We start from the raw sequence: 26,860 nt of genomic DNA on the forward strand, positions 1-26,860 counted from the left end.
TTTAAACAATTTAACCACATTCTGTTGTGGTCTCGGATATTTGTTCTACATGATTTTGTACACTACTCCCATTACCACTACTACACTGTAGTACTAAACAACCCCTGCTTAAATGCTAATGTGTCCATAGTAAAATCTAGACAAAAAATATTCTCACCTCTCGTACTGGCTCCATTTCAATCATGTGGGCACTGTGATACCTGATGGTGTCTAGACAGTGTCACTTGACCACTGCATCGAATTATGTGACCACCAGGAATCATAGCATCAGTTTCATAAAAATGGCTTTTTGTGGGGGATGGATATATTGTTTTTTTCACTTTGGTCATTTTAGCCCTTATATACCAGTTGTCTAGTAGTAGACAACCCCTTTTAACTTCATTCATAGCTTTTTTAACTGTTTGATTCGCTTTCTTAGGACAGTTCCAGCTCTGTTGGATCTGGAGACTTCACTGGCGTGAAAGAACTGGATGACATCAGCCAGGAGATAGCCCAGTTACAAAGGTGAGCAAATAGTTTTGAAGTTATATCTTTATTAACTTTATGTTTACACTGTTCTGCAAAATATATAAATATATAATTTTTTTTAGCTAGCACTGAAAAATCATTTAACATTTTTGAACCTATAGACGTGTATATAACATCTGGACGTGAAGTTGCTTCCTGCATCAGAAGTTGTATCTGTGTTTATCTATACGTCTGTATGCATAATATATATATACACTACAGTTCAAAAGTTTGGGGTCACCCAGACAATTTTGTCCATTCCATCAAAAATCATACTTTTATCAAATGAGTTGCGTAATAAATAGAAAATATAGTCCAGACATTGACGAGGTTAGAAATAATGATTTTGACTTTAAATAATAATTTTCTCCTTCAAACTTTGCTTTCATCACAGAATGCTCCTTTGCAGCAATTCCAGCTTTGCAGACCTTTGGCATTCTAGCTGTTAATTTGCTGAGGTAATCTGGAGATATTTCACCCCATGCTTCCAGAAGCCCCTGCCACAAGTTGGATTGTTTGATGGGCAATTTTTGCCTACATACGGTCAAGCTGCTCCCACAACAGCTCAATAGGGTTGAGATCTGGTGACTGGGCTGGCCACTCCATTACAGATAGAATACCAGCTGCCGGCTTCCTCCCTAAATATCTCATGCATAATTTGGAGGTGTGCTTTGGGTCATTGTCCTGTTGATTTTACAAACTAGAGACTCTAATGTACTTGTCTTGTTGCTCAGTTGTGCAGCGGGGCCTCCCACTTCTTTCTACTCTGGTTAGAGCCTGTTTGTGCTCTCCTCCGAAGGGAGTAGTACACACCATTGTAGGAAATGTTAAGTTTCTTGGCAATTTCTCGCATGGAATATCCTTCATTTCTAAGAACAAGAATAGACTGTCGAGTTTCACATGAAAGTTCTCTTATTCTGGCCATTTTGAGAGTTTAATGGAACCAACAAATGTAATGCTCCAGATTCTCAACTAGCTCAAAGGAAGGTCAGTTTTATAGCTTCTCTAATCAGCAAACTGTTTTCAGCTGTGATAACATACTTGCACAAGGGATTTCTAAACATCCATTAGCCTTCTAACACAGTTAGCAAACACAATGTAGCATTAGAACACTGGAGTGGTGGTTGTTGGAAATGGGCCTCTATACACCTATGTATATATTGCTTGAAAAAAGACGTTTGAAGCTAGAATAGTCATCCACATTAACAATGCATAGAGTGTATTAAGGAAATATCTAAGTGACCCTAAACGTTTGAACTGTAGTGTATGTATGTATGTATGTATATACAAAGAATTGGGAGGTCTGTAATTTCTATTGTAGGTACACTTCAACTGTGACAAAATGTTACGTTTTTGTTTTTTTATAATAAACGGGTGAACCAGGAGCTTTTTTGTGTTTTATTTAAAATAAAGGATTTTTCGGTGTGCATGATTTTTCACTTTACTTACGGGTTGATCATGTCAGCTGTCTCATAGACGCTGTCATGATCAAGCCTGGAGTTAGTGGCTTAGATCCGCCGCCATTAACTCCTTACATTACCTTGATTGCCACTGCATCACGGCAACAAGAAGAGCCGGGGGCACTCCGGGACTGTCGCATAATGCGGGACCGGGGCAGCTGCGGCTGATATTCTCGGCTGCGGGAGGGAGGCGGGGGACATTAACCCTGCCCCTCGCCCTCCCCAGCCTGAGAATACCGGGCCGCCGCTGTGTGCTTACCTCGGCTGGAAGGTAAAAATACGGCGGAGCCCATGTGTTTTGTTTTCTATATTTCTGTTTGCTTTCTATGTGTATTCTACATGTCTATGTCTGTGATGTCTGTGATCTGTGTGTGTTTACTCTCTGCTCCGCTTCCTCTTCCTGGCATAATGACATCACTTCCCTGCACACCGCAGGCAGCGATGTACATTACCACAGGTAAACCGCGAAATACCGGAGGGAATAACGCAGGAAAACACAATGAACCGCACAGAATTTGCTGCCTGCGTTATTCCCTGCGGGATTTCACGATTATATGGCAGTCAATGGAGTGAAATCCCGCAGCGACGTGCGGAAAAGAAGTGACATGCAATTGTTTTTGCTGCTGGAATCCCGCAGCAAAACATGCAGCTGTCAAATTCCGCATAGTGCGCACAGCATTTTTTTTTTCCATAGGTTTTGCTGGTGATTCTCTGCAGAGATGTTATGAACATTTTCTGCAGTGAAATATGCAGCAAAACCGCAGGAAATCCGCGGGAAAAAAATGGTAAGTGCGCACAGGGCCTTAACCAGCAAAACCTATGGGAAAACCTAAATGCTGTGCGCACACTGCGTTTTTTTTTCCTATAGGTTTTGCTGCAGAATTTCTGCAGCAAAAATGAAGTAGCACTAGCATGTAACTTCTTTTCCGAAGTAAATGGTAAAATGTTAAAAATCCACAGGGACCAACTCGCAGCAAAACCGCGGGTGCGTTTATACCACGGTTTTTGCCGCTGGTGCCAAATTCTACCAGAGGGAGCGGATTTTTCTTAAAGGAGTTGTCCGACATTAGCTTAACAAAAATTTTTGAGTTTATCTGTGCTGTATTGTCATATAAATCACACCTACATTGTTATTTTTTGTTTTCTAACTTTTGTTCCTCTTGAATTCACCCTTTATTCTCTGCAGCTCTTGTTTACATTCAGATCCAGCAAACTGACCACTTCCTGTGCTGAACCTCAGTCAGAGCTGTCACCACCCAGCCTCAGTGTCCAGCCCCACCCCAGTGTCCAGCCTCGCCCTCTGCCCGCCCCCTGCACACACATTCTCTGTCAGTATTCTTCCCCAGCACCTGACCTGGTATCACTACAGCATTGCAAATAACAGCCCCACATCGGGCTCTGTACCGCACACGCACACATATGGCTCTGTACCGCACACGCACACATATGGCTCTGCACCGCACCCGCACACATATGGCTCTGCACCGCACACATATGGCTCTGTAACGCACACGCACACATATGGTTCTGTACCGCACACGCACACATATGGCTCTGCACCACACACGCACACATATGGCTCTGTACCGCACACGCACACATATGGCTCTGCACACGCACACATATGGCTCTGCACCGCACACGCACACATATGGCTCTGGATCGCACACATATGGCTCTGCACCGCACACGCACACATATGGCTCTGTACCACACACGCACACATATGGCTCTGTACCGCACACGCACACATATGGCTCTGCACACATATGGCTCTGCACACGCACACATGGCTCTGTACCGCACACGCACACATATGGCTCTGCACCGCACACGCACACATATGGCTCTGCACACGCACACATATGGCTCTGTACCGCACACATATGGCTCTGTACCGCACACATATGGCTCTGCACCGCACACGCACACATATGGCTCTGCACACGCACACATATGGCTCTGCACCGCACACGCACACATATGGCTCTGTACCGCACACGCACACATATGGCTCTGCACCGCACACATATGGCTCTGCACACGCACACATATGGCTCTGCACCGCACACGCACACATATGGCTCTGCACGGCACGCGCACACATATGGCTCTGCACCGCACACGCACACATATGGTTCTGCACCGCACACGCACACATATGGCTCTGTACCTCACACGCATACATATGGCTCTGTACCTCACACACACACATATGGCTCTGCACCGCACACGCACACATATGGCTCTGCACACGCACACACATGGCTCTGCACCATACACGCACACACATGGCTCTGCACACGCACACATATGGCTCTGCACACGCACACATATGGCTCTGCACACGCACACATATGGCTCTGCACACGCACACATATGGCTCTGCACACGCACACATATGGCTCTGCACATGCACACATATGGCTCTGCACACGCACACATATGGCTCTGCACACGCACACATATGGCTCTGCACACGCACACATATGGCTCTGTACCGCACACGCACACATATGGCTCTGTACTGCACACGCACACATATGGCTCTGCACCGCACACATATGGCTCTGCACCGCACACGCACACATATGGCTCTGCACACGCACACATATGGCTCTGCACCGCACACGCACACATATGGCTCTGTACCTCACACGCACACATATGGCTCTGCACCGCACACGCACACATATGGCTCTGCACACGCACACATATGGCTCTGCACACGCACACATATGGCTCTGCACAAGCACACATATGGCACTGCACCGCACACGCACACATATGGCTCTGCACACATATGGCTCTGCACCGCACACGCACACATATGGCTCTGTACCGCACACGCACACATATGGCTCTGCACCGCACACGCACACATATGGTTCTGCACCGCACACGCACACATATGGCTCTGTACCTCACACGCACACATATGGCTCTGCACCGCACACGCACACACATGGCTCTGCACCGTACACGCACACACATGGCTCTGCACACGCACACATATGGCTCTGCACCTCACACGCACACATATGGCTCTGCACACGCACACATATGGCTCTGCAACCCCCCCATCCCCATCGGGAACACATGTGGAGTATATACTCACCTGTCCTCGGTCCCTGCCGCTCCTGCACGTTCGTGCGCTGTCTGTGCTCTCTTCAGCACAGTAGTGACGTCACCACTGTGCTGAAGAGAGCACAGACAGCGGGAGGGACAGTGATGAGAAGCTGCGCTGTGCTGCTTCTCATCAGCACTTTCAAATGTACCGGCATCGGTGATCTGTGATGCCGGTACATTTGAATGTGTGATCCTGGGCAGGGGGCCCGGTGCTGGCGCTGACACCACGGAAGCTGCCGCCAGGCCCCGCCCCCAGGTCACGGACCCCACAGCAGTGCAGGGGGAGGTTACTGGAGGTGTGGGGGAAAGTGTGGGAGGGTGCAGGGAAGGGGGGCGGGGCTCATCACACTGTAGACACCCAGCAGGGAGGCGACATGCTGTTCCACATTTGCATGTCAACATGGCCCTGCCCATGTTGACATGAAATGACCGGAAGCAGCAAAATCGCGGCAGGAGCGGTCACATGACCGCTCTGAGCCGGGGGAGAGGGGCTGACAGCAGGGCAGGTAAGTGGTCTCTATCTACTTACCTGCCCCAATGTAGCCCAATAGGGAAATAAAAAAAAAAATGTCAAAGAAGCCGGATAACCCCTTTAAGAAAAGCAAATTTCCCAGTGCGCACAGGGCCCTAAAGTGATAGACAACAATGAAAACTACTGCTTATCCCAAAAAGTCAAAACTCTAACACTGCTGTCTACATTAAAAGAAAAAAAAATTATGCATTTCAGGAATCTGGTAACAAAAAAAAAAAGTTTTAAAGGATTATTTTTGATGCTAGAGTAGTAAAACACAAAAACTATATACATTTGATATTGGCATTACTATATTGAACCGCAGTATTGAGTTAAAATGTCAAATATACTGCCTAGTGAATGCAGGTTAAATAAACAAAAACCCAGAAAACAATCAAAACCAAATCTGGTCACGCAAAAAAGTAATCATTTATGGAACACCATTTGTGGAAAATGCAAAAATTGCGACTTTAGGAATATCGTGACACAGAAAAAAAAATTATTTTTTATTCAAACAGTGAACTTCTATACAGAAGTAATAAAATTTAACTAAAACCTTATTTGGTATCAACATGATTTTGCTGACCAACAGAATTAAGGTGACACTTTATTTGAGCACCAAATGAATGTCAGAAAATTTAAGATGTAACCCCCCGTCACCCCCAAAAACTGCAAAATTTATGTTTTGGGTTTTTTTTTATTTTCCGCATAAAATGTTAATATTGGGTATTTAAGCAGTGATTCCCCCATATTTATTATTGGCCACAACCATAATATGTTTATAAACAAGGTTTCTTTTTCGCTCCTAATTGGGAGACCCAGACAGTGGGTGTATAGCTACTGCCCTCTGGAGGCCGCACAAAGAACTACACTTAAAAGTGTAAGGCCCCTCCCCTTCTGGCTATACACCCTCCCGTAGGAGTACAGATTCCTCAGTTTTAGCTTTGTGCGCAAGGAGGTCAGACACGCACGCATAGCTCCATTGTTTTTAGTCAGCAGCAGCTGCTGACTATGTCGGATGGAAGAAAAGAGGGCCCATACAGGGCTCCCAGCATGCTCCCTTCTCACCCCACTGTATGTCGGAGGTGTTTGTAAGGTTGAGGTACCCATTGCGGGTACGGCGGCAGGAGCCCACATGCTGATTCCTTCCCCATCCCTTTTTACAGGGCTCTGGGTGAAGTGGGATTTACTGGTCTCCAGGCACTGAGACCGTGCTCCATCTACAGCCCCTGGAGAAGATGCTGGATGGAGCGGAGTACATCAGGGACATGGCCCTGCTTCCTCAAGGTACTCTGTGTCCCCGTGCATTTGGCGCTCACACCGCAGCATGCTGGGTGTTGTAGTGCGCCGGGGGACATCAGCGCTACGGCGCTTGTGCCATGGCCTCATTCAGCTTCGCTGAAGCAGGCACACTTATAGGAATCGGTCGCGCCGGCCGCTGGGACTGCGGCGCGGCTGGCACTTGTGGTGCGCCGGGGACTTCAGCGCGGCCCGCGCTTTTACGGCGGCCGCGCTGATAACTCGAGTCCCCGGCTTTTGCGGCCTGCTTCCGTTCGTTCCCGCCCCCGGACCTGCCAGTCAGGAGAGGGGCGGGACGCTGGCCACGTCTAGGAATCGGTCACGCCGGCCGCTGGGACTGCGGCGCGGCTGGCACTTTTGGTGCGCCGGGGACTTCAGCGCGGCCCGCGCTTTTACGGCGGCCGCGCTGATAACTCGAGTCCCCGGCTTTTGCGGCCTGCTTCCGTTCGTTCCCGCCCCCAGACCTGCCAGTCAGGAGAGGGGCGGGACGCTGGCCACGTCTAGGAATCGGTCGCACCGGCCGCTGGGACTGCGGCGCGGCTGGCACTTGTGGTGCGCCGGGGACTTCAGCGCGGCCCGCGCTTTTACGGCGGCCGCGCTGATAACTCGAGTCCCCGGCTTTTGCGGCCTGCTTCCGTTCGTTCCCGCCCCCAGACCTGCCAGTCAGGAGAGGGGCGGGACGCTGGTCAGTGCATCAGCGCCGAGGGCTGGAGTCGTTTTTACATACTCCAGCCCTCACAATCGGCACAGAGGGGACACTGTTTCCCGCACTTTTGTTTGGGAACTCCCACGGACCGCCCCTCTCCACAGACGCCGGCAGCCATTCCTGCTGACACGCTGAGCTGCAGAGGGGAGCCGGGGAGACCCAGACAAGGAATTCTGCAGCCTCTTACCCGCTGTTCAGCGGGCGGTAAGCAGCCCTCAGGGCTCACCCCCTCTTGTGCCAGTAGTATTCTTAGTATTTTGTTTCTACAAATACTTTGTATTGCATAGCGCTGGTCGCCCTTTGGCTATAGACTCTCTCACATTGCAGAGAGCCAGCAGCATGTCGTCCGTAAAACGCAAGGGTGCCAAGGCACAGACATTATATGCTTCCTGCACCGCATGTGGGACTTTTCTACCGGCAGGCTCCACGGACCCCCATTGTGTGCAGTGCTCGGCCTGCGGCGCTTGCACAGTCGGGACCTCTGCTGGACGTGACCCAGGGTGTACCACCTGTGAATGCTGTCCAGGTGACAGGAACTGAGTTTGCAGCTTTTGCTGACAGAATGTCTCTCACTATGTCACAAATTCTTGACACATTGCGAGCTAGGCCTGTACTTCAGGCCACGGACACTGTGCAATCATTGCCCCCTGGTCCCCCTCAGCTCCAAGCTCCGGGACGGGCATATACACCTCAGGGTGAAGACTCTGACTCGGACGATGGCCCCGGGCAGCCTAAGCGGGCTCGCTATGACGGGCCTTCACATTCATCTCAATGGTCAGGATCCCAGCGAGATGAATCTATGGGTGATGAGGCGGACGTAACTGATCAGGATTCTGATCCTGGGACCGCTCTCAATCTAGATACACCAGATGGTGACGCCGTAGTTAATGATCTTATATTTAACATCAATAAGATGTTAAATATTTCCCCACCAGCTCCTCTTGTGGAGGAGTCAGCTTCGCAGCACGAGAGAATCCATTTCAGATACCCTAAGCGTACTTTAAGCACTTTTCTGGACCACGCTGACTTTAGAGACGCAATCCAGAAACCCCACGCTTATCCTGAAAGGCGTTTTCCTAAACGGCTTAAAGATACACGCTATCCTTTTCCCCCTGAGGTGGTCAAGGGTTGGACCCAGTGTCCAAAAGTGGATCCTCCAATTTCCAGGCTTGCAGCTAGATCCTTGGTTGCAGTTGAAGATGGAGCGGCACTTAAAGATGCCACTGACAGGCAGATGGAGCTCTGGCTGAAATCCATCTATGAAGCGATTGGAGCGTCATTAGCGCCTTCTTTTGCAGCCGTATGGGCACTCCAAGCTATCTCAGCCGGGCTTGCGCGAGTTGACTCCGTCACACGTGCATTTGCCCCGCAGGTAGCACCATTGACCTCGCAAATGGCGGCATTCGCGTCGTACGCGATTAATGCTGTTCTTGACGCTACAAGCCGCACGGCAGTGGCGTCAGTCAACTCCGTTGTTTTGCGTAGGGCCCTGTGGTTGAGACATTGGAAAGCAGATTCTCATTCCAAGAAGTGCTTAGCCAATTTGCCTTTTTCTCGTGACCGATTGTTTGGAGAAGCGTTTGGATGAAATCATCAAACACTCCAAGGGTAAGGACTCATCCTTACCGCAACACAGACAAAACAGACCCCAACAGAGGAAGGGTCAGTCTGGTTATCGGTCCTTTCGAGGACCGGGCAGGTCCCAATTCGCCTCGTCAAAAAGGACTCAAAAAGACCAGAGACGCTCAGATTCTTGGAGGTCTCAGTCACGCCCAAAAAGGACAGCCGGAGGAACCGTTGCCAAGACGGCGTCCTCCTGACTTGCGGTCTCCGATTCCCACACCCGCGGTCGGTGGGAGGCTTTCCCACTTTGGCGACATCTGGCTGTCACACGTCAAAGACCGTTGGGTGAGGGATATTCTGTCTCACGGGTACAGGATAGAGTTCAGTTCTCGTCCGCCAACTCGTTTCTTCAGAACTTCTCCACCACCAGACCGAGCCGATGCTCTGTTGCAGGCGGTGGCCGCTCTAAAGGCGGAAGGAGTGGTGACCTCCGTCCCTCTTCAGGAACAAGGTCACGGTTTTTACTCCAATCTGTTTGTGGTCCCAAAAAAGGACGGATCGTATCGGCCCGTCCTGGATCTAAAGTTGCTCAACAGACACGTAAAAGTCAGAAGGTTCCGGATGGAATCCCTACGCTCCGTCATAGCCTCAATGTCTCAAGGAGATTTTCTAGCATCAATAGATATCAAAGATGCGTATCTCCACGTGCCGATCGCACCAGAGCATCAGCGTTTCCTACGCTTCGTCATACACGACGAACACCTGCAGTTCGTAGCGTTACCTTTCGGTCTGGCAACAGCCCCCCGGGTCTTCACCAAAGTCATGGCAGCAGTAGTAGCTGTTCTGCACTCGCAGGGTCACTCGGTCATCCCGTATCTAGACGACCTGCTTATAAAGGCACCCTCTCAAGAGGCATGCCAACACAGTCTGAAGGTGGCACTAGACACTCTCCAGAGTTTCGGGTGGATTATCAACTTTCCAAAGTCTCATCTAACCCCGACCCAATCTCTGACTTATCTTGGCATGGAGTTTCATACTCTCTCAGCGATAGTGAAGCTTCCACTGGACAAGCAGTGCTCGCTACGGACTGGAGTGCAATCTCTCCTTCAGAGCCAGTCGCACTCACTGAGGCGCCTCATGCATTTCCTAGGAAAGATGGTAGCAGCAATGGAGGCAGTCCCGTTCGCGCAGTTTCATCTGCGCCCTCTACAATGGGAGAGCCTATCAGGGTGGGGAGCGGTGTATCTCCACCACAGGGCTCAGGGGATGTGGACTCTGGAAGAGTCCACCCTGCAGATCAATGTTCTGGAAATCAGAGCAATCTATCTTGCCCTGCGAGCCTTCCAACAATGGCTGGAAGGCAAGCAGATTCGGATTCAGTCGGACAATTCCACGGCGGTGGCGTACATCAACCACCAAGGGGGAACACGCAGTCGCCAAGCTTTTCAAGAAGTCCAACGGATTTTGACGTGGGTGGAAAGCAGAGCGTCCACCATATCCGCAGTTCACATCCCAGGCGTGGAAAACTGGGAAGCAGACTTTCTCAGTCGCCAGGGCATGGACGCAGGAGAATGGTCCCTTCACCCGGACGTGTTTCAGCAGATCTGTTGCCGCTGGGGGACGCCGGACGTCGATCTGATGGCGTCACGGCACAACAACAAGGTCCCAGTTTTCATGGCACGGTCTCACGATCACCGAGCACTGGCGGCAGACGCCTTGGTTCAGGATTGGTCGCAATTCCGACTCCCCTATGTGTTCCCACCTCTAGCATTGTTACCCAGAGTTCTCCGGAAAATCAGGTCCGACTGCCATCGAGCCATACTCGTCACTCCAGATTGGCCAAGAAGGTCGTGGTACCCGGATCTGTGGCATCTCACGGTAGGCCAACCGTGGACACTACCAGACCGTCCAGATTTGCTGTCTCAAGGGCCGTTTTTCCATCTGAATTCTGCGGCCCTGAACCTGACTGTGTGGCCATTGAGTCCTGGATCCTAGCGGCCTCAGGTTTATCTCATGAGGTTGTTGCCACAATGAGACAGGCTAGAAAACCATCCTCAGCTAAGATCTATCAGAACAAGGTTCTCATTGCTCTCCAGAAGCCGCCTTTCGAGCCTTTGAAAGAGGTTCCCCTTTCTCGGCTTTCACAAAAGGTAGTTTTTCTTGTGGCGGTCACGTCTCTTCGAAGAGTGTCCGAGCTAGCGGCGTTATCTTGCAAATCTCCCTTCCTGGTGTTTCACCAAGACAAGGTAGTACTGCGTCCAATTCCAGAGTTTTCTCCCAAGGTGGTTTCTTCCTTTCATCTCAATCAGGATATCACTTTGCCATCTTTGTGTCCGCATCCAGTTCACCAATTTGAAAAGGGTTTACATCTGTTGGACCTGGTGAGAGCACTCAGGATTTACATTTCTCGCACGGCGTCCCTACGCCGTTCTGATGCGCTCTTTGTCCTAGTCGCTGGTCAGCATAAGGGATCGCAAGCTTCCAAATCCACCCTGGCGCGGTGGATCAAGGAACCAATTCTTCACACATACCGTTCTGCTGGGCTTCCGATTCCATCTGGACTGAAGGCCCATTCTACCAGAGCCGTGGGTGCGTCCTGGGCATTGCGGCATCAGGCTACGGCTCAGCAAGTGTGCCAGGCGGCTACCTGGTCGAGTCTGCACACGTTTACCAAACACTATCAAGTGCATACCTACGCTTCGGCAGATGCCAGCCTAGGTAGACAGGTCCTTCAGGCGGCGGTGGCCCACCTGTAGGAAGAGGCTGTCTGACAGCCCGTTCATGTGGTATCTTTTTACCCACCCAGGGACTGCTTTTGGACGTCCCACTGTCTGGGTCTCCCAATTAGGAGCGAAAAAGAAGAAGGGAATTTTGTTTACTTACCGTAAATTCCTTTTCTTCTAGCTCCAATTGGGAGACCCAGCACCCGCCCTATTTGTTCTTAGGGTTTCGTTTTTTCGGGTGCACATGTTGTTCATGTTGTTTCTTAAGTTCTCCGATCGTGTTATCGGATTGAATTTGTTTTTGAAACTGTTATTGGCTTTCCTCCTTCTTGCTTTGGTACTAAAACTGAGGAATCTGTACTCCTACGGGAGGGTGTATAGCCAGAAGGGGAGGGGCCTTACACTTTTAAGTGTAGTTCTTTGTGCGGCCTCCAGAGGGCAGTAGCTATACACCCACTGTCTGGGTCTCCCAATTGGAGCTAGAAGAAAAGGAATTTACGGTAAGTAAACAAAATTCCCTTCTTCTCTCAATTACCTTGTGTTGCCAATAGTGCCTGTGAGCGGCGCTCTTCCCCATCGCCTGACCCACGGGCTCCGTGACCTTGGGGATCCGGTGATGTCACGTCAAGTTCCTGTTCACCTGACATCACCGTGGCCAGCCCAGTTTCCATGAGTCACTGAGCTGTGGGTGGAGTTTCACCACTCGTCACAGCCCAGCGTGTCTCCTCCTTGCGGCGCTGTGCAGTGAAGGAGAAGTGAGCAGGGAGCTGATGAGCGGGGAAACTCCACCCACAGCCCAGTGACTCACGGACTGGGGCCGCCGTGGTGATGTCAGATGAGCAGGAAGTTGACGTGACATCACCGGATCCCCGAGGTCACGGAGACCGGGTGTCAGGCGGTGGTGAAGAGCAGTACGCAATAGCGCCACTCACAGGCACTATTGGCAACACAAGGTATTTGAGAGAAACATTGTTTCTCAACATAATATCTTTGTAGCCAATAATGAATATGGGTGAACCACCCCGTTAAGTTGCATGTACCCCAAATTGATGTCATTGACAAATACTGCTCACTCTTGAATTATCAAGTTTCATACAGCTTGACCGACAAAAAAATATAAAATGATGGTTTTCGCATTGTGAAGATTTAAAAAAGAAAAAAAATTTTTGGTCACTAAGAACGAATTATTCCTGGTCCTCAATGGGTTAAGGTCAGTGATGGGCAAATCCGAACTGTAAAGTTCGTCCATTACCGGATATCCAGTGTTAGTGCATGAACTTCTCCGGGAACTCCGTCTTATGCGGGCATCACACGAGAGGATATATCGGGCGATATGTCGGCGGGGTCACGTCGTAAGTGACGCACATCCGGCATCGTTTGCTATATCGTAGCGTGTGACAGCTACGAGCGACGGTGAATGAGCAGAAATACTCACCTTATCGTTGCTCGTTGACACGTCGCTCATTTTCAAAAAGTCGTTTCTTCTCCTCTGCGCCGGTTGTTCATCGTTCCCGAGGCAGCACACATCGCTACGTGTGACACCCCGGGAGCGATGAACACCGCTTACCTGCGTCCCAACGGCAATGCGGAAGGAAGGAGGTGGGCGGGATGTTTACGTCCCCCTCATCTCCGCCCCTCCGCTTCTATTGGCCGGCCGCTGTGTGACGTCGCTGTGACGCCGAACGTCCCTCCCCCTTCAGGAAGAGGATGTTTGCCGCCCACAGCGACTTTGCTCAGCAGGTAAGTGCATGTGACGGGGCTTTAACGACTTTGTGCGCCACGGGCAACTAATTGATAGATCATCTCGTGTGATGCCCGCATAACTGTTCCGATTCGGCCAAATAATAATAGAAATTAAATAAAAAACAAAACAAGGGAAAAAGAAAGAAAATAAAGAATAAAGCAGGACTGTAATACTTTCCGGCTTTTCTCACAGCTGTAATACTTCTTCCGTCAGCCCCAGCATCTGTGACTTGTTACAGTCAGACCGTACCTCCACCCTGTGTGACAGCGTCTGTGATGGATTGGAATCACAAACGCTGTCTACATCATTATAGTGGTGTAAAAATAAATACATTTAAAAAATGGCGTACCATCTCCCCATATTGTGATACCCAGCACAAATAAAGCAGACGGCTACAACCTGCAGCTGCCAGCCGTGGGTGCTTATCTTGACTGTGTATCAAAATAAGAGGAACCTCATGCGTCTTTTTTTAAAAAAAAAAAATAAAAATAAATAAATATTAAAAATAATTTTAAAAAACGGTGTGTGGTCCTTCCCAATTTTGATACCCAGGCAAGATAAAGCCAACAGATACGATATGATAAATCCATTAGATGTGACAATTCCAGCACTTTACCCAGCTCATCCTAATTGCCCTTGCCAACTAATCACAGACTCTGTCACACAGGATGGGGTGCGTGGTTTGACCGCAATCAGTCACACACCGGGACTGACGGTGGGCAGGGAAGCAATGAATATGTTTGTGAGTTAATAAGTGAACCCGGAAGCAGTGTGACAGCCGTGTTGGAGAGTCGGTAAGTATAATTGTCCTGCCTTGCAGCCCCTGTAGCCCTTTATACGACAATTTTAGAGCACAATGTTCAGGTCCCCATAAACTTATATGGGGTTCAGGTTCAAGTCCGGTCCTGAACCGGACTTTTTTTTTTTTTTTTTTTTTTAAAGTCCAGTTGGACCTGCCGAACTTGAACATCTGCGGGTTCGCCCATCCCTAGTTAAGGTAACTACAGTGCTGCTCACCATTTATTGGCACCCCTTAATTTTTCCCATAGACTGTACAATAACTTTACCAATAAATGGAAATGTACCAAAGTTATATCCTCAGAATTGTTTAATCAGTGGTCCAGAGTAATACAACAATAAAACATTGTTTGATAACTTACATGTTGCAGTTTCAAAGAATCCAAATAAACAGCATATGCAGCAATAAAGGCATGCCTAATTAATATGTTGCAAACGTTTCTTGTAGCCATCTATAAACTTCTTGCACGTCTCTGCTGGTATTTGATTCCACTCTCCCTTTGCAGTTTGTTCAAGCTCTTGAATGTTTGCAGGGTTCTTTTTTCCCAATAGCAGATTTCAGCTCACCCCAAAGATTTTCAATGGGATTAAGGTTAGGACTCATTGCTGTCCATTTTAAAATAGTCTGTCTTTTCTTTTTCAACCATTCCTGTGTACTTTTGAATGTGTGCTTTGGGTCATTGTCTTGCTGGAGGACCCATGATCTTTGACTCAGCCCAGGTTTTCTTACACTGGGTAGGACATTTTGCTCTAAAATCTCTTGATAATTCTCTGATTTCATGATTCCTATGATATGGTCAAGACCTTCAGTAGCAAACGCAGCAAAGCAAACCTACAGCATTATGGATCCTCCACCATGCTTAACTGTTGGTAGGTTGTTCTTTTCCTTATAAGCTTCATTGCACTATGTGTAAACAAACTGTTGCTTTGCATTGCCAAAAAGGTCTATTTGTGTTTCATCTGTCCACAGAACATTTTCCCAGAAGGATTGTGGTTTTTCAAGGGACTCTTTGGCAAAGATTAGTCGTTCCTTTTTACATCTTTTCTTCAGCAATGGTTTCTTACTTTGCCTTCACCCATAAAGCTGTCGCTTGCTTTATTGTGCCGGCGTATGGTACTTGTTGAAATCATGACCCCAGACTGTTCCAGGTTGGCCTTCAGGTCATTCGCACCAACATTCTTGTCAATTTTCCTCATTCCCTCACATCCGTGGAGGTTCTTGACAGTTCCATGCGTCACAAACTTCTTAATAACATTGTGCACTGTTAAGACTAGGATATCAAGGTCTTTGGAGATGGCCTTATACCCTTTGGAAGTCTTGTGTTTGTTAATAATAGCAGTTCTGATGTCCTCAGACAGCTGCTTTGTCTTCAGCAGTGTGACAAACAGGGCCTGCCATGTGGCTTTTTAAAACACTGAAGTCATCATTTATTGGCTAATTCATGTCACATGGGCACCGACAATTTATTACAGGTGATTCTCATTTGTGATTTACCACAAGCGAGTCAAAATATGTTTCCATATTAATCTAATGTAAAGGCTGCCATTAACAGTGTCACAGCAAGATTTAGGTTTTTCTATTTTTCCCTCCCATTTTTTTTGTTGTTTATCATTTGCTCTTTTGTATTTAACACAAGTGCTCTATACATAAAAAGCTGTTTCACCGGATATTCCACATTAGGTACTTAACCGTTGTCCGGCTGAATAGGTACAATTGTAACCATTCTGTTTTAAAATTGCAATACATTTTTTTTTCCAAAAGCCATAGAGGGCTGAAATTTTGTGACATCTCTGCAGTTTTGGTCCAGAATATATTGGCCAAATTTCGATAAAATATCTCCACCCCCTTCCGAGATAAGGGGTCGCTGTTAACGTTGTAAAATTATGCAGCCTGACGAAGGTTAAACTTCAAGGGTGACAATAACGATGAGCAGGACTCTATATGGATACTTTCACACATGTCTGCAATGCTTAAATTTAATACATAAATTTGACCTTGCCTTTTAGAGAAAAATATGCATTAGAACAGGACATCAGGGAGAAAGAAGAGGCCATCAGACAGAAAAGCACAGAAGTACAGGTATGTCTCTGATCAGAAATGTTACCCTATGATTATGCCACCTTCAGTGGCCATGAAACGGAGTGTAGAGCCAAGAGCATTATCAGACCTTGCCACATTCTGCAATGCTGGTTCTTCCCATCATCTTGACTAGTTGCTGTACAAAGTCATGGCTGCCTCAATGCACACTTTGCATCAATGGTTTAATAACTGAGCGTTGTCAGGTGTTTACAATGATAGTGAAAATGCTAGTGTGGAATTTTTCCAAGTTTGTGTTAAACACATCTTTTAATGCTTTCCTCACATCTATGCTGTAGGCAAATTTTAGAGCCTCCATCACAGATCTGGGTTCCCGTGATCCGTTGAGCTCCACTTGTGTCTTGCTTCATTCTTTTTGTTCTTATGCTACTGTGACGAAGCAGAACAACAAAATCAACAAATTTTAGTGCCTAATATTTAAAGGAGTTTTCTAGGCAACATATTTTTCCCATAAATTTGCATCAAATTTCAACTTAATTAATATATGTAGTTATTTTTGTATTGGTGCCCTGTCCATCTGATAGCTAATCCAATCCAAGTCTGCTGTTTAGCTTCTGATCTAGTGCTTGTCATAGGCTAGCATGTCATCTATTAACACGTGCCTGAAGGTGTGTGTGAAGGGTGCTGGCAAGCTTATTTCAGTAGTTAAGCCAGCCTTGGCTGTGGCAGAGAAGGGGGCTGACTTTCGTATTAAAATTTGCGGTCATCAAACGCCCTTCACTGAATGCCTTGGTCACATGCTGTCACAGGTAATACTATCCTGTGTCAAGCACAGGGCCTAAAGCCAAGCTCATTGATCTAATAAAACTATATTAAGATATATAACTATGCTAGGAAAACCTTATTAGGACATCTTAATTATTATTTTTGTTAGCCCTCCAAAATGCATTGTGGCAACCCTGTTAATCAACTGTTTGAAGAGGCCGTTCTTCTGAGTGTGCAATGTCCTTTTCATTTGTCACCAGGCTCATCCAGCATAGGTCATTGATTTTAAAGAACCAGATAGCTCCTTAAAGTTCAAGCAAATAGAGTCCAAATAATGTGACACCTTGATGCTTTTTATGCATTGAACATCGCTCGAATGAAGAAATAGACCAAATGATACAGCACAGAATAAATACCAATATCTACGTAATGTTTGTCTTTTTAGGAACTACAAAATGATTTAGACCGAGAGACTTCAACTCTACAGGAACTAGAAGCACAAAAGCAGGATGCACAGGACCGACTGGACGAAATGGACCAACAAAAAGCTAAATTAAAAGACATGCTAAGTGATGTAAGGCAAAAGTGCCAAGAGGAAGGCCAAATGGTGAGCATTAGTGTACACTCTTTTTTTGTTTGAATCTATTAAATTGTCATCACATTTGAGATACAATCTATATTTTTAGAGCTATTCAGGACAGGTAAGTCACATTTAACCTTATTGCTGTGTTTTGGTGTTCCTGTAGTATTATGTGGTTAACAAAGTGTTGCCCTAGCAGCAGCCTGTATTATATTGTCAGTGTTCAAATATTTCTGGACCTAACTGTATATCCTCCGTCACTAAATCTTTCACTGATCTTTCACTGCATTTCAAAGTTATGCACTGGCAGCATGTATCACTGGCTGATTTCAACCAGGTATGTTTGACTCTGAAATCATGCAGTACTTCAGAGAAAGACATACTTTAAAGGTCACCAGGGACCAAGCCGCGCTGTTGACTAGACCCATTTTTAATGTCCTGGTGGAGGGAAGGAGGTTGTCACTCTGGATTTTATGGTACATGGCTCCATCTATTGTCCCATTGATGCTGGGAAGTAGTCCTGTGCCCTTAGCAGAGAAACACCCCCAAAGCATAATGTTTCCACCTCCATGATTGACAGTGGGGGCAAAGTTCTTTGGGTTATAGGCAGCATTTCTCTTCCTCCAAAGGCCAGAGAGCTTCATTTTTGTCTCATCTGACCACAGCACCTTCTCCCAATCACTCTCAGAATCATCCAGGTGTTCATTGGCAAACTTCAGATGGGCCTGCACATGTGCCTTCTTGAGCAGTGGGACTTTGCTGGCACTGCAGGATTTTAAGCCATTACGGCGTAATGTGTAACCAATAATTTTCTTGGTGACAGTGGTTTCAGCTGCCTTGAAATCATTAACAAGTTCCCCTCATGTAGTTTTAGGCTGATCTCTCACCTTCCTCATGATCCTGGATACCCCATGAGGTGAGATTTTGCATGGCGCCCCAGATCGATGTCGATTGACAGTCAGTCATTTTGTATTTCTTCCATTTTCTTACTATTGCTCCAACACTTGTCTCCTTGTCACCCAGCGTCTTACTTCTGGTTTTGTAACCCATTCCAGCCTTGTGCAGGTCTATGATCTTGGCCCTGACATCCTTAGAAAGCTCTTTGGTCTTGCCCATTTTGTAGAGGTTAGAGTCTGTCTGATTGAGTCTGTGGACAGGAGTATATTATACTGGTGACAATTTAAGACAGCGGTCTTTAATGCAGGTAATGAGTTGATTAGGAGGATCTTAAGTGGTCTGTAGGAGCCAGAACTCTTAAAGGGATCAAATAATTATTTCCTTCATTGTATATAGGAAGAGATTTGTGAATCCGGGGCAGCAGGCAGGGAGAAGCCACCAAGGATCCGCCTGTTTAACTAGTCTGCAATGTGGTCCCCAGTGGCTATAGAAAGTGCTGCAGAGTAAAACGTACCTGGCTGAGAGCATACAGGCAGTGCCTAATACAGTTAGGTCCAGAAACATTTGGACAGTGACACAAGTTTTGTTATTTTAGCTGTTTACAAAAACATGTTCAGAAATACAATTATATATATAATATGGGCTGAAAGTGCACACTCCCAGCTGCAATATGAGAGTTTTCACATCCAAATCGGAGAAAGGGTTTAGGAATCATAGCTCTGTAATGCATAGCCTCCTCTTTTTCAAGGGACCAAAAGTAATTGGACAAGGGACTCTAAGGGCTGCAATTAACTCTGAAGGCGTCTCCCTCGTTAACCTGTAATCAATGAAGTAGTTAAAAGGTCTGGGGTTGATTACAGGTGTGTGGTTTTGCATTTGGAAGCTGTTGCTGTGACCAGACAACATTCGGTCTAAGGAACTCTCAATTGAGGTAAAGCAGAACATCCTGAGGCTGAAAAAAAAGAAAAAATCCATCAGAGAGATAGCAGACATGCTTGGAGTAGCAAAATCAACAGTCGGGTACATTCTGAGAAAAAAGGAATTGACTGGTGAGCTTGGGAACTCAAAAAGGCCTGGGCGTCCACGGATGACAACAGTGGTGGATGATCGCCGCATACTTTCTTTGGTGAAGAAGAACCCGTTCACAACATCAACTGAAGTCCAGAACACTCTCAGTGAAGTAGGTGTATCTGTCTCTAAGTCAACAGTAAAGAGAAGACTCCATGAAAGTAAATACAAAGGGTTCACATCTAGATGCAAACCATTCATCAATTCCAAAAATAGACAGGCCAGAGTTAAATTTGCTGAAAAACACCTCATGAAGCCAGCTCAGTTCTGGAAAAGCATTTTATGGACAGATGAGACAAAGATCAACCTGTACCAGAATGATGGGAAGAAAAAAGTTTGGAGAAGAAAGGGAACGGCACATGATCCAAGGCACACCACATCCTCTGTAAAACATGGTGGAGGCAACGTGATGGCATGGGCATGCATGGCTTTCAATGGCACTGGGTCACTTGTGTTTATTGATGACATAACAGCAGACAAGAGTAGCCGGATGAATTCTGAAGTGTACCGGGATATACTTTCAGCCCAGATTCAGCCAAATGCCGCAAAGTTGATCGGACGGCGCTTCATAGTACAGATGGACAATGACCCCAAGCATACAGCCAAAGCTACCCAGGAGTTCATGAGTGCAAAAAAGCGGAACATTCTGCAATGGCCAAGTCAATCACCAGATCTTAACCCAATTGAGCATGCATTTCACTTGCTCAAATCCAGACTTAAGACGGAAAGACCCACAAACAAGCAAGACCTGTGCAGTTTGATGCCCAAATCTGCATGTCTCTTCTTATTCCAGCAGAGTCTATAACAAATCAGAAAGGCTGTGCGCATGCTGTTTCTTTTTTCCTTGCAGTTTTTGATGTAGAAAAAAAAGAAGCAAAATGTCAATTGTTGGTCCGTTTTTTTCCTGTGGGTTTTTTTGCCCTTTCAGCCATTGAATTCACTAAAAACCGCACCCTAAAAACGCATAAAAAAGTACTAAAAACGCGTGCATTTTTTTGGTGCTTTTTTTGGCCACAAGATGCTTTTTTGGGGGGGCAAAAATATATCTGCACCAGAAACCCAGCGTGTACACGTACCCTAAAGCTGTATTACTAGAAATGGGAATGGGGATACCGGCCTTTAATAGTGGTAATAGCGGTGTTATTTTGATGGTTACTTTGTTACATTTTCTGCTGCGGGTTCTCCCATAAATTTGGAACATATTCCCAGGCTTTTTAGTGCGGAATCTGCATGTATGAGGAAAAAAAAAATGCTGTGAAATAAAATAAAAAGGGGCACAGTTGTTATGCTTCTGGGGGAACAAAAAAAATCAGAATATCATTGGTACATTTTAAAATAAAAAATAAACCATTCGGACACATTGGAGGCAGACTTCCTGTGTCCTCTGGATTTAGCGGCATATTCCACAGTATGCGACCATGTCTGAAATCTTTTCTTTTTTTCCTCTCTCTAGGTTTAGAATCAAAACAAAATGAAGCAAAACTGTGCTGTGTGAGAAGCACAACATATTAGTTACTCCAATTAACATTGTGTCCTTTTCTGCTTTCTCATAGATCTCCTCACTAAAAGTACAAATTCAGTCCCAAGAATCAGATGTACAGGCGCAGGAAGAAGAACTTAATAGGGCCAAATCCGAGCTAAACAGATTACAACAGGAAGAGAACCAGCTGGAGCAGAGTATCCAAGCCGGAAAGATTCAACTGGAGACCATTATAAAGTCATTGAAATCTACACAGGAAGAAATTAATCAGGTACACTCTCATTTAAAACTAAAACACTACTTTGTCATAATTTAATATACTGACGGGTTTATAAGGCCATTACATAATGCACGGAACTATGCCACTTCCATTTCGTTGGTACATCTTCAGTTAGTCAATAGGCTAGAGGTGCCTATAGCCTCTCATCCAGAAGTCTTGGAAAGTCCCTTAATCCAAAAAAAACATTAAAGTGGTTAAGGTTTGGAGAAAGAGTCTGCAGTCAGTGTGTGTGACTGCAGACTGCTTAATTGTGGCAGTGTGAGATGCGCCAACTGACCCAATTTCCCAGTGCTGTCGTTGTGAGGGCGCATGATCACATGTATACAGTCACTTGCCAACTAAATTGTTACAGCTTCTTTCAATAGCAGTGAATTGAAAGATGCCCAGTATGAATATATATTAATGGACAATGAATTTCAATTGATATATTTGCATTAAGTGCATCATTTATGGTCACTTAACTCCTTCCCAACCAGGCAGTTTTCAAGTGAAAAAAAAAATTCAGAATTTGTAAAAAAAAAAAAGTTTGATTGTGTCACCATTTTCTGAGAGCCACAACGGTTTCAATTTTCGGGATATGGAGATATGTGACGGATTGCTTTTTGCGCTCCAAACTAATATTTTTATTGATATCATTTTAGACTAGATACAATGTTTTGATAGCTTATTACATTTTTTCTTGTTTTTCCTGTTTCTGTGGGCGAAACTTGATTGTTTTGTCATTAGTTACCCGATTTTGAATTAATTTATCTTATGTTTTGATGGATCTGCCTTTAACGAATGCAACGATAACAATTATATGTATTTTACATTGACAAGCAAAAGGGTAACAATGTTTTGGACTTTTGATTTTCAGGCTCCATATTTGACCATCCGCTACAGCTCAGTGTGTTATTCAGTTGATTCCCAAGCAAAAGGTCACTGGTTCGATTCGAGGTAGCAGCTGTCATGGGAATGATGGGTAACTGAGCAGGGGCACCTAGACTGACCCTCAGACTGGGACCCTGCACTGTCCCTTATCCCAGAGGTATGCTCGATGGTAACAAGGTCTGGACCACAAGCGTGACCCTAACTCCTGTCTGTACCATGGTCGAACACTCCCTCTTACCCATCCCTGGGGAGGGCCGGGACCAAAGTAACAAACCCCACAAATAACGCAGGCAGGGGAGAACCAAAACACATACACTGTAACCAGACACAGGGGAGAGACAACACGTACACAGGAAGAAATAAGATACAGGGAGGAAATTAACTAACAACAGGGATATTTCCACACCAGATATCATACAACTAATCACCAGTAACTGGATCACACGCTAAGACGGAAATCGCTTGAGCTATTATCGGCGATGAGGAACCTAAACCAGCACCTTTATAAAAAGTGGAGGCGGCTGTTAGTGGTCATTAGCATCATGAGCTCCTAGCAGCAGTTTACAATCCAGCATTAATTAATTCCTGCTTGACCTATGACCAGTGAACATAAAACGCCTCACTCTGGCTGAACAACTAAGAGACATCAGGTTGTCTGTCAGACTCTGCAGTGTGCACAGACTCCGACACCGCCATGACACCTAGCAAGTACAGAGCAGAGCGTCGCATGACCGCAGTCTTGAAGATTTCCCAAAAAAAAGAGAAACTGCATCATCCAGCTCATCGATAGCGGTCTCTCACCCAAGAAAATTGCCAAACTGCATTATGTGAGTGCCAGGACAGTTAGAAGAATGTGAAATGAAGTCTGTCTATCCATTCAAAAGCCAAGAAGTGGATGTCCAGGCAAAATATCGGAGTCAACAAGTTGGCTCATCAGAAGTTCTGCTAGTTCTGGTGTAACAAACATGACAGTGGAGGTGGCACTTATGCTTCGTAATAGCGAGATCACAGATGTCCATGCAAGCACCTTGCGACGCACGGTGCATAAGTCTGGAATGGTCGACCGAAAAGAGGTGATAAAGCCTTGACTTCAGTATCGTCATATGGATCTTCCACTCAAGTTTGCAAAAAAAAAAGTATGACAGGAGGACAGTAGAAGATTGGAACTTTTGATTTGGAACAATGAGACAAAAGTCAATAGACTAGGATCTGATGGGTATAAATCGGTCTGGAAGAAAAAAAGGAAAAGGGATAAATGATTGAAAAATTAAAGGAACTGTCAATTTCGATAGAGGAAGCCTGATGATATGGGTTTGTTTCACAGCCACAGGTGTTGGATACTTGACAGGATCGATGGTGGTCTCAATGCTGAAGCTATGTGTGAGCATCTTACACGACGAGTTAGTTCATACACTCAAGTACTATTGGTATGAAAAGGCCAATATAGTGCTCCAGCAGGACAATTACCAGAGGTGTTTGTTGAGATTGGCGAAAAAATGGTTTAATGATAATGGAATAGAGGTTCTGGATTAGCTCTAACAGTCCCCAGATTTCAGCCCAATCGAACACTTGCGTGTAGAGTTGAAGAAAAGCTGTATAAACACCTAAGTGAGGCGACTAATATGCACCAACATTGGGTACGTGTTAAGAGACCTGGGATCAGATTTCAATTGAGACATGCTTGAGTCTGATCGAGAGTATGCCCAAAAGGATTCAGGCAGTGTTGAAAGCTAAACATGGATTTGCAAAATACTAACAAAATAATAAAAAAATAAATTTAGATTTTTAGGAGCAAAACAGTAATAATGCAGTGACATGACAAGAATCTACATTACTAATTATATACTAAATATTTGCAAGTCAAATTTATTTATAAGGTAGCCAAGATAATGGTCTATTAAATAATGGTAGTCTCATGTTCATAGCTGTAGTGGATGGAGAGATATGGAGCCTGGAACTCAAAAGTTCAAAACATTGTTACCCTTTTGCTCGTCAGTGTACATTTTTTCTTTTCTTTGTCGCTCTATTGGGAGACCCAGACAATTGGGTTGTATAGGCTATGCCTCCGGAGGCCGCACAAAGTACTACACTTAAAAGTGTTAAGCCCCTCCCCTTCTGCCTATACACCCCCCGTGCTCCCACGGGCTCCTCAGTTTTTTGCTTTGTGCGAAGGAGGTCAGACACGCACAGCACAGCTCCACAGATTGGTCAGCAGCAGCTGCTGACCATGTCGGATGGAAGAAAAGTGGGCCCATATAGGGCCCCCAGCATGCTCCCTTCTCACCCCACTCTTGTCGGCGGTGTTGTTAAGGTTGAGGTATCCATTGCGGGTACGGAGGCTGGAGCCCACATGCTGCTTTCCTTCCCCATCCCCCTCAGGGCTCTGGTGGAAGTGGGATCTTATCGGTCTCCAGGCACTGAGACCGTGCTTCATCCACAACTCCTGTGGAGACTGCTGGATAGGAGCCGGGTATCGTTCAGGGACATGGCCCTGCTACGTGAAGGTACTCTGTATCCCTGTGGGGACCACGCACGGCAACACCTCAGCTTTGCTGGGTGTGCTAGTGCACCGGGGACCGCGGCGCTGACCGGGTTAAACTGTGCCATTACACACTCAGCGTCGCTGAGTGTGTTTATATGTAGGGGCTACCGCGCTAACCGCCGCTGCCTTGGGAAACTGCGGCGCGGCTGGGACTTGTAGTTCGCCGGGGACTTCGGCGCCGGCCGCGCTTTTACGGCGGCAGGCTTATACTCGAGTCCCCAGGCTTTCTTGCGGCCTAGTCTCCTCTTCTCCCGCCCCCAGCCCTGACAGGCAGGGGAAGGGCGGGACGCTGCACGGAACGTGCAGCACTGAGGGCTGGAGTATGATTTGCATACTCCACCCCCCCTCACTGTGCACAGTGTGAGCACCAGTTCCCGCACTTTCTCGGCCACGCCCACGGCTCCCTCCTCTCGTCAGGACGCCGCAGCCATTCCTGTCAGCTCCTCCGACGCTGCAGAGAGGGACAAACCCTGGGAGACCCAGACACGGTCTCTGGTGGCCTCACAACCGATTTAGGCGGCTGGTAAGCAGCACCTGTGGTGCTAGCCCAATGGTGCTGTAGTGTATTGATACATTATTTGTTATAGTATATACTCTACACTGTATGAGCACAGTTCATTCTGACTATATGCCCTATTGTGTTACTCAGGGAAAACAATAGCATGGCGCCCACAAAAGGCAGGGGTGCCAAAACACAAGCTTATTATGCTGCCTGCGCCGCATGTACGACCCCGCTACCGGCAGGTTCCACTGACCCTCATTGTGTGCAATGTTCGGCCCCGGTGACACTTCTTCAGCCGGAGCCTCTGCTAAGAGGGGCCCAGGGGGAGCCACCTGTTGACACTGTCCAGGTGACAGGGACTGAGTTTGCAAAACTCTCTGAGACTATGGCTAAGATACTAGAAGCCTTGCAGTCCAGGCCGGTATCTCAGCAAAGGGACTCTGTTGAATCATTGTTCCCTGACACCCCTCAGTTGGTACAACATTGTCCTCCCGGGGTATCTCATACATCCCAGGCTGAGGGTTATGACTTAGACCCCAGCCCCAGACCGAATAAGCGGGCTCGCTTAGAATTTCCCTCGACATCATATGGTTTAGGGTCTCAGCGGGGGGAATCTCTGGTTGATGATGCGGAGACAGATGATCAGGATTCTGATCCTGAGGGCGCTCTCAATCTTAATACTCCAGACGGGGACGCCATAGTGAACGATCTTATTGAGTCCATCAATCAAATGCTGGATATCTCTCCCTCAGCTCCTCCGGCGGAGGAGTCAGTGTCTCAGCAGGAGAAATTCCGTTTCAGGTTCCCCAAACGTACACCGAGTATGTTTCTAGACCACTCTGATTTCAGAGAGGCAGTCCAGAATCACCATGCTTGTCCAGATAAGCGTTTTTCTAAGCGCCTTAAGGATACACGTTATCCTTTTCCCCCTGACGTGGTTAAAGGTTGGACTCAGTGTCCCAAAGTGGATCCTCCAATCTCCAGACTGGCGGCTAGATCCATACTTGCAGTGGAAGATGGGGCCTCGCTCAAAGATGCCACTGACAGGCAGATGGAGCTCTGGTTGAAATCCATCTATGAAGCTATCGGAGCTTCTTTTGCCCCAGCATTCGCAGCCGTATGGGCGCTACAAGCTATCTCAGCAGGTCAGGCGCAAATTGAAGCGGCCGCGCCACAAGTGGCATCCATTACCACCCAGACCTCGGCAATTGCGTCTTACGCTATTAATGCTGTCCTGGACTCTGCGAGCCGTACGGCGGTTGCGGCCGCCAATTCGGTGGTACTCCGCAGGGCCTTGTGGCTACGGGAATGGAAGGCAGATTCTGCTTCCAAAAAGCGCTTAACCAGTTTGCCAATTTTGGCGACAGGCTGTTTGGCGAGCGTCTGGATGAAATCATC

General features: G+C 46.9%; 1 protein-coding gene across 2 annotated transcripts in view; it reads left to right on the plus strand.

The window, feature by feature from the left end:
* The window catches only part of EPS15L1 (epidermal growth factor receptor pathway substrate 15 like 1), a 297,220-nt gene that overhangs the window by 107,962 nt on the left and 162,398 nt on the right, over positions 1 to 26,860 (plus strand). For both annotated transcript variants that reach the window (XM_075315065.1, XM_075315074.1), the window contains 4 exons: positions 419 to 504; positions 16,448 to 16,520; positions 17,689 to 17,850; positions 21,342 to 21,539. In XM_075315065.1, the coding sequence (XP_075171180.1) occupies positions 419 to 504; positions 16,448 to 16,520; positions 17,689 to 17,850; positions 21,342 to 21,539 (519 nt within the window). The remainder of the gene's footprint in view (positions 1 to 418; positions 505 to 16,447; positions 16,521 to 17,688; positions 17,851 to 21,341; positions 21,540 to 26,860) is intronic.

This window comes from Anomaloglossus baeobatrachus, chromosome 1 (assembly GCF_048569485.1).
Source record: "Anomaloglossus baeobatrachus isolate aAnoBae1 chromosome 1, aAnoBae1.hap1, whole genome shotgun sequence".
In the NCBI taxonomy this organism is placed as follows: Eukaryota; Metazoa; Chordata; class Amphibia; order Anura; family Aromobatidae; genus Anomaloglossus; species Anomaloglossus baeobatrachus.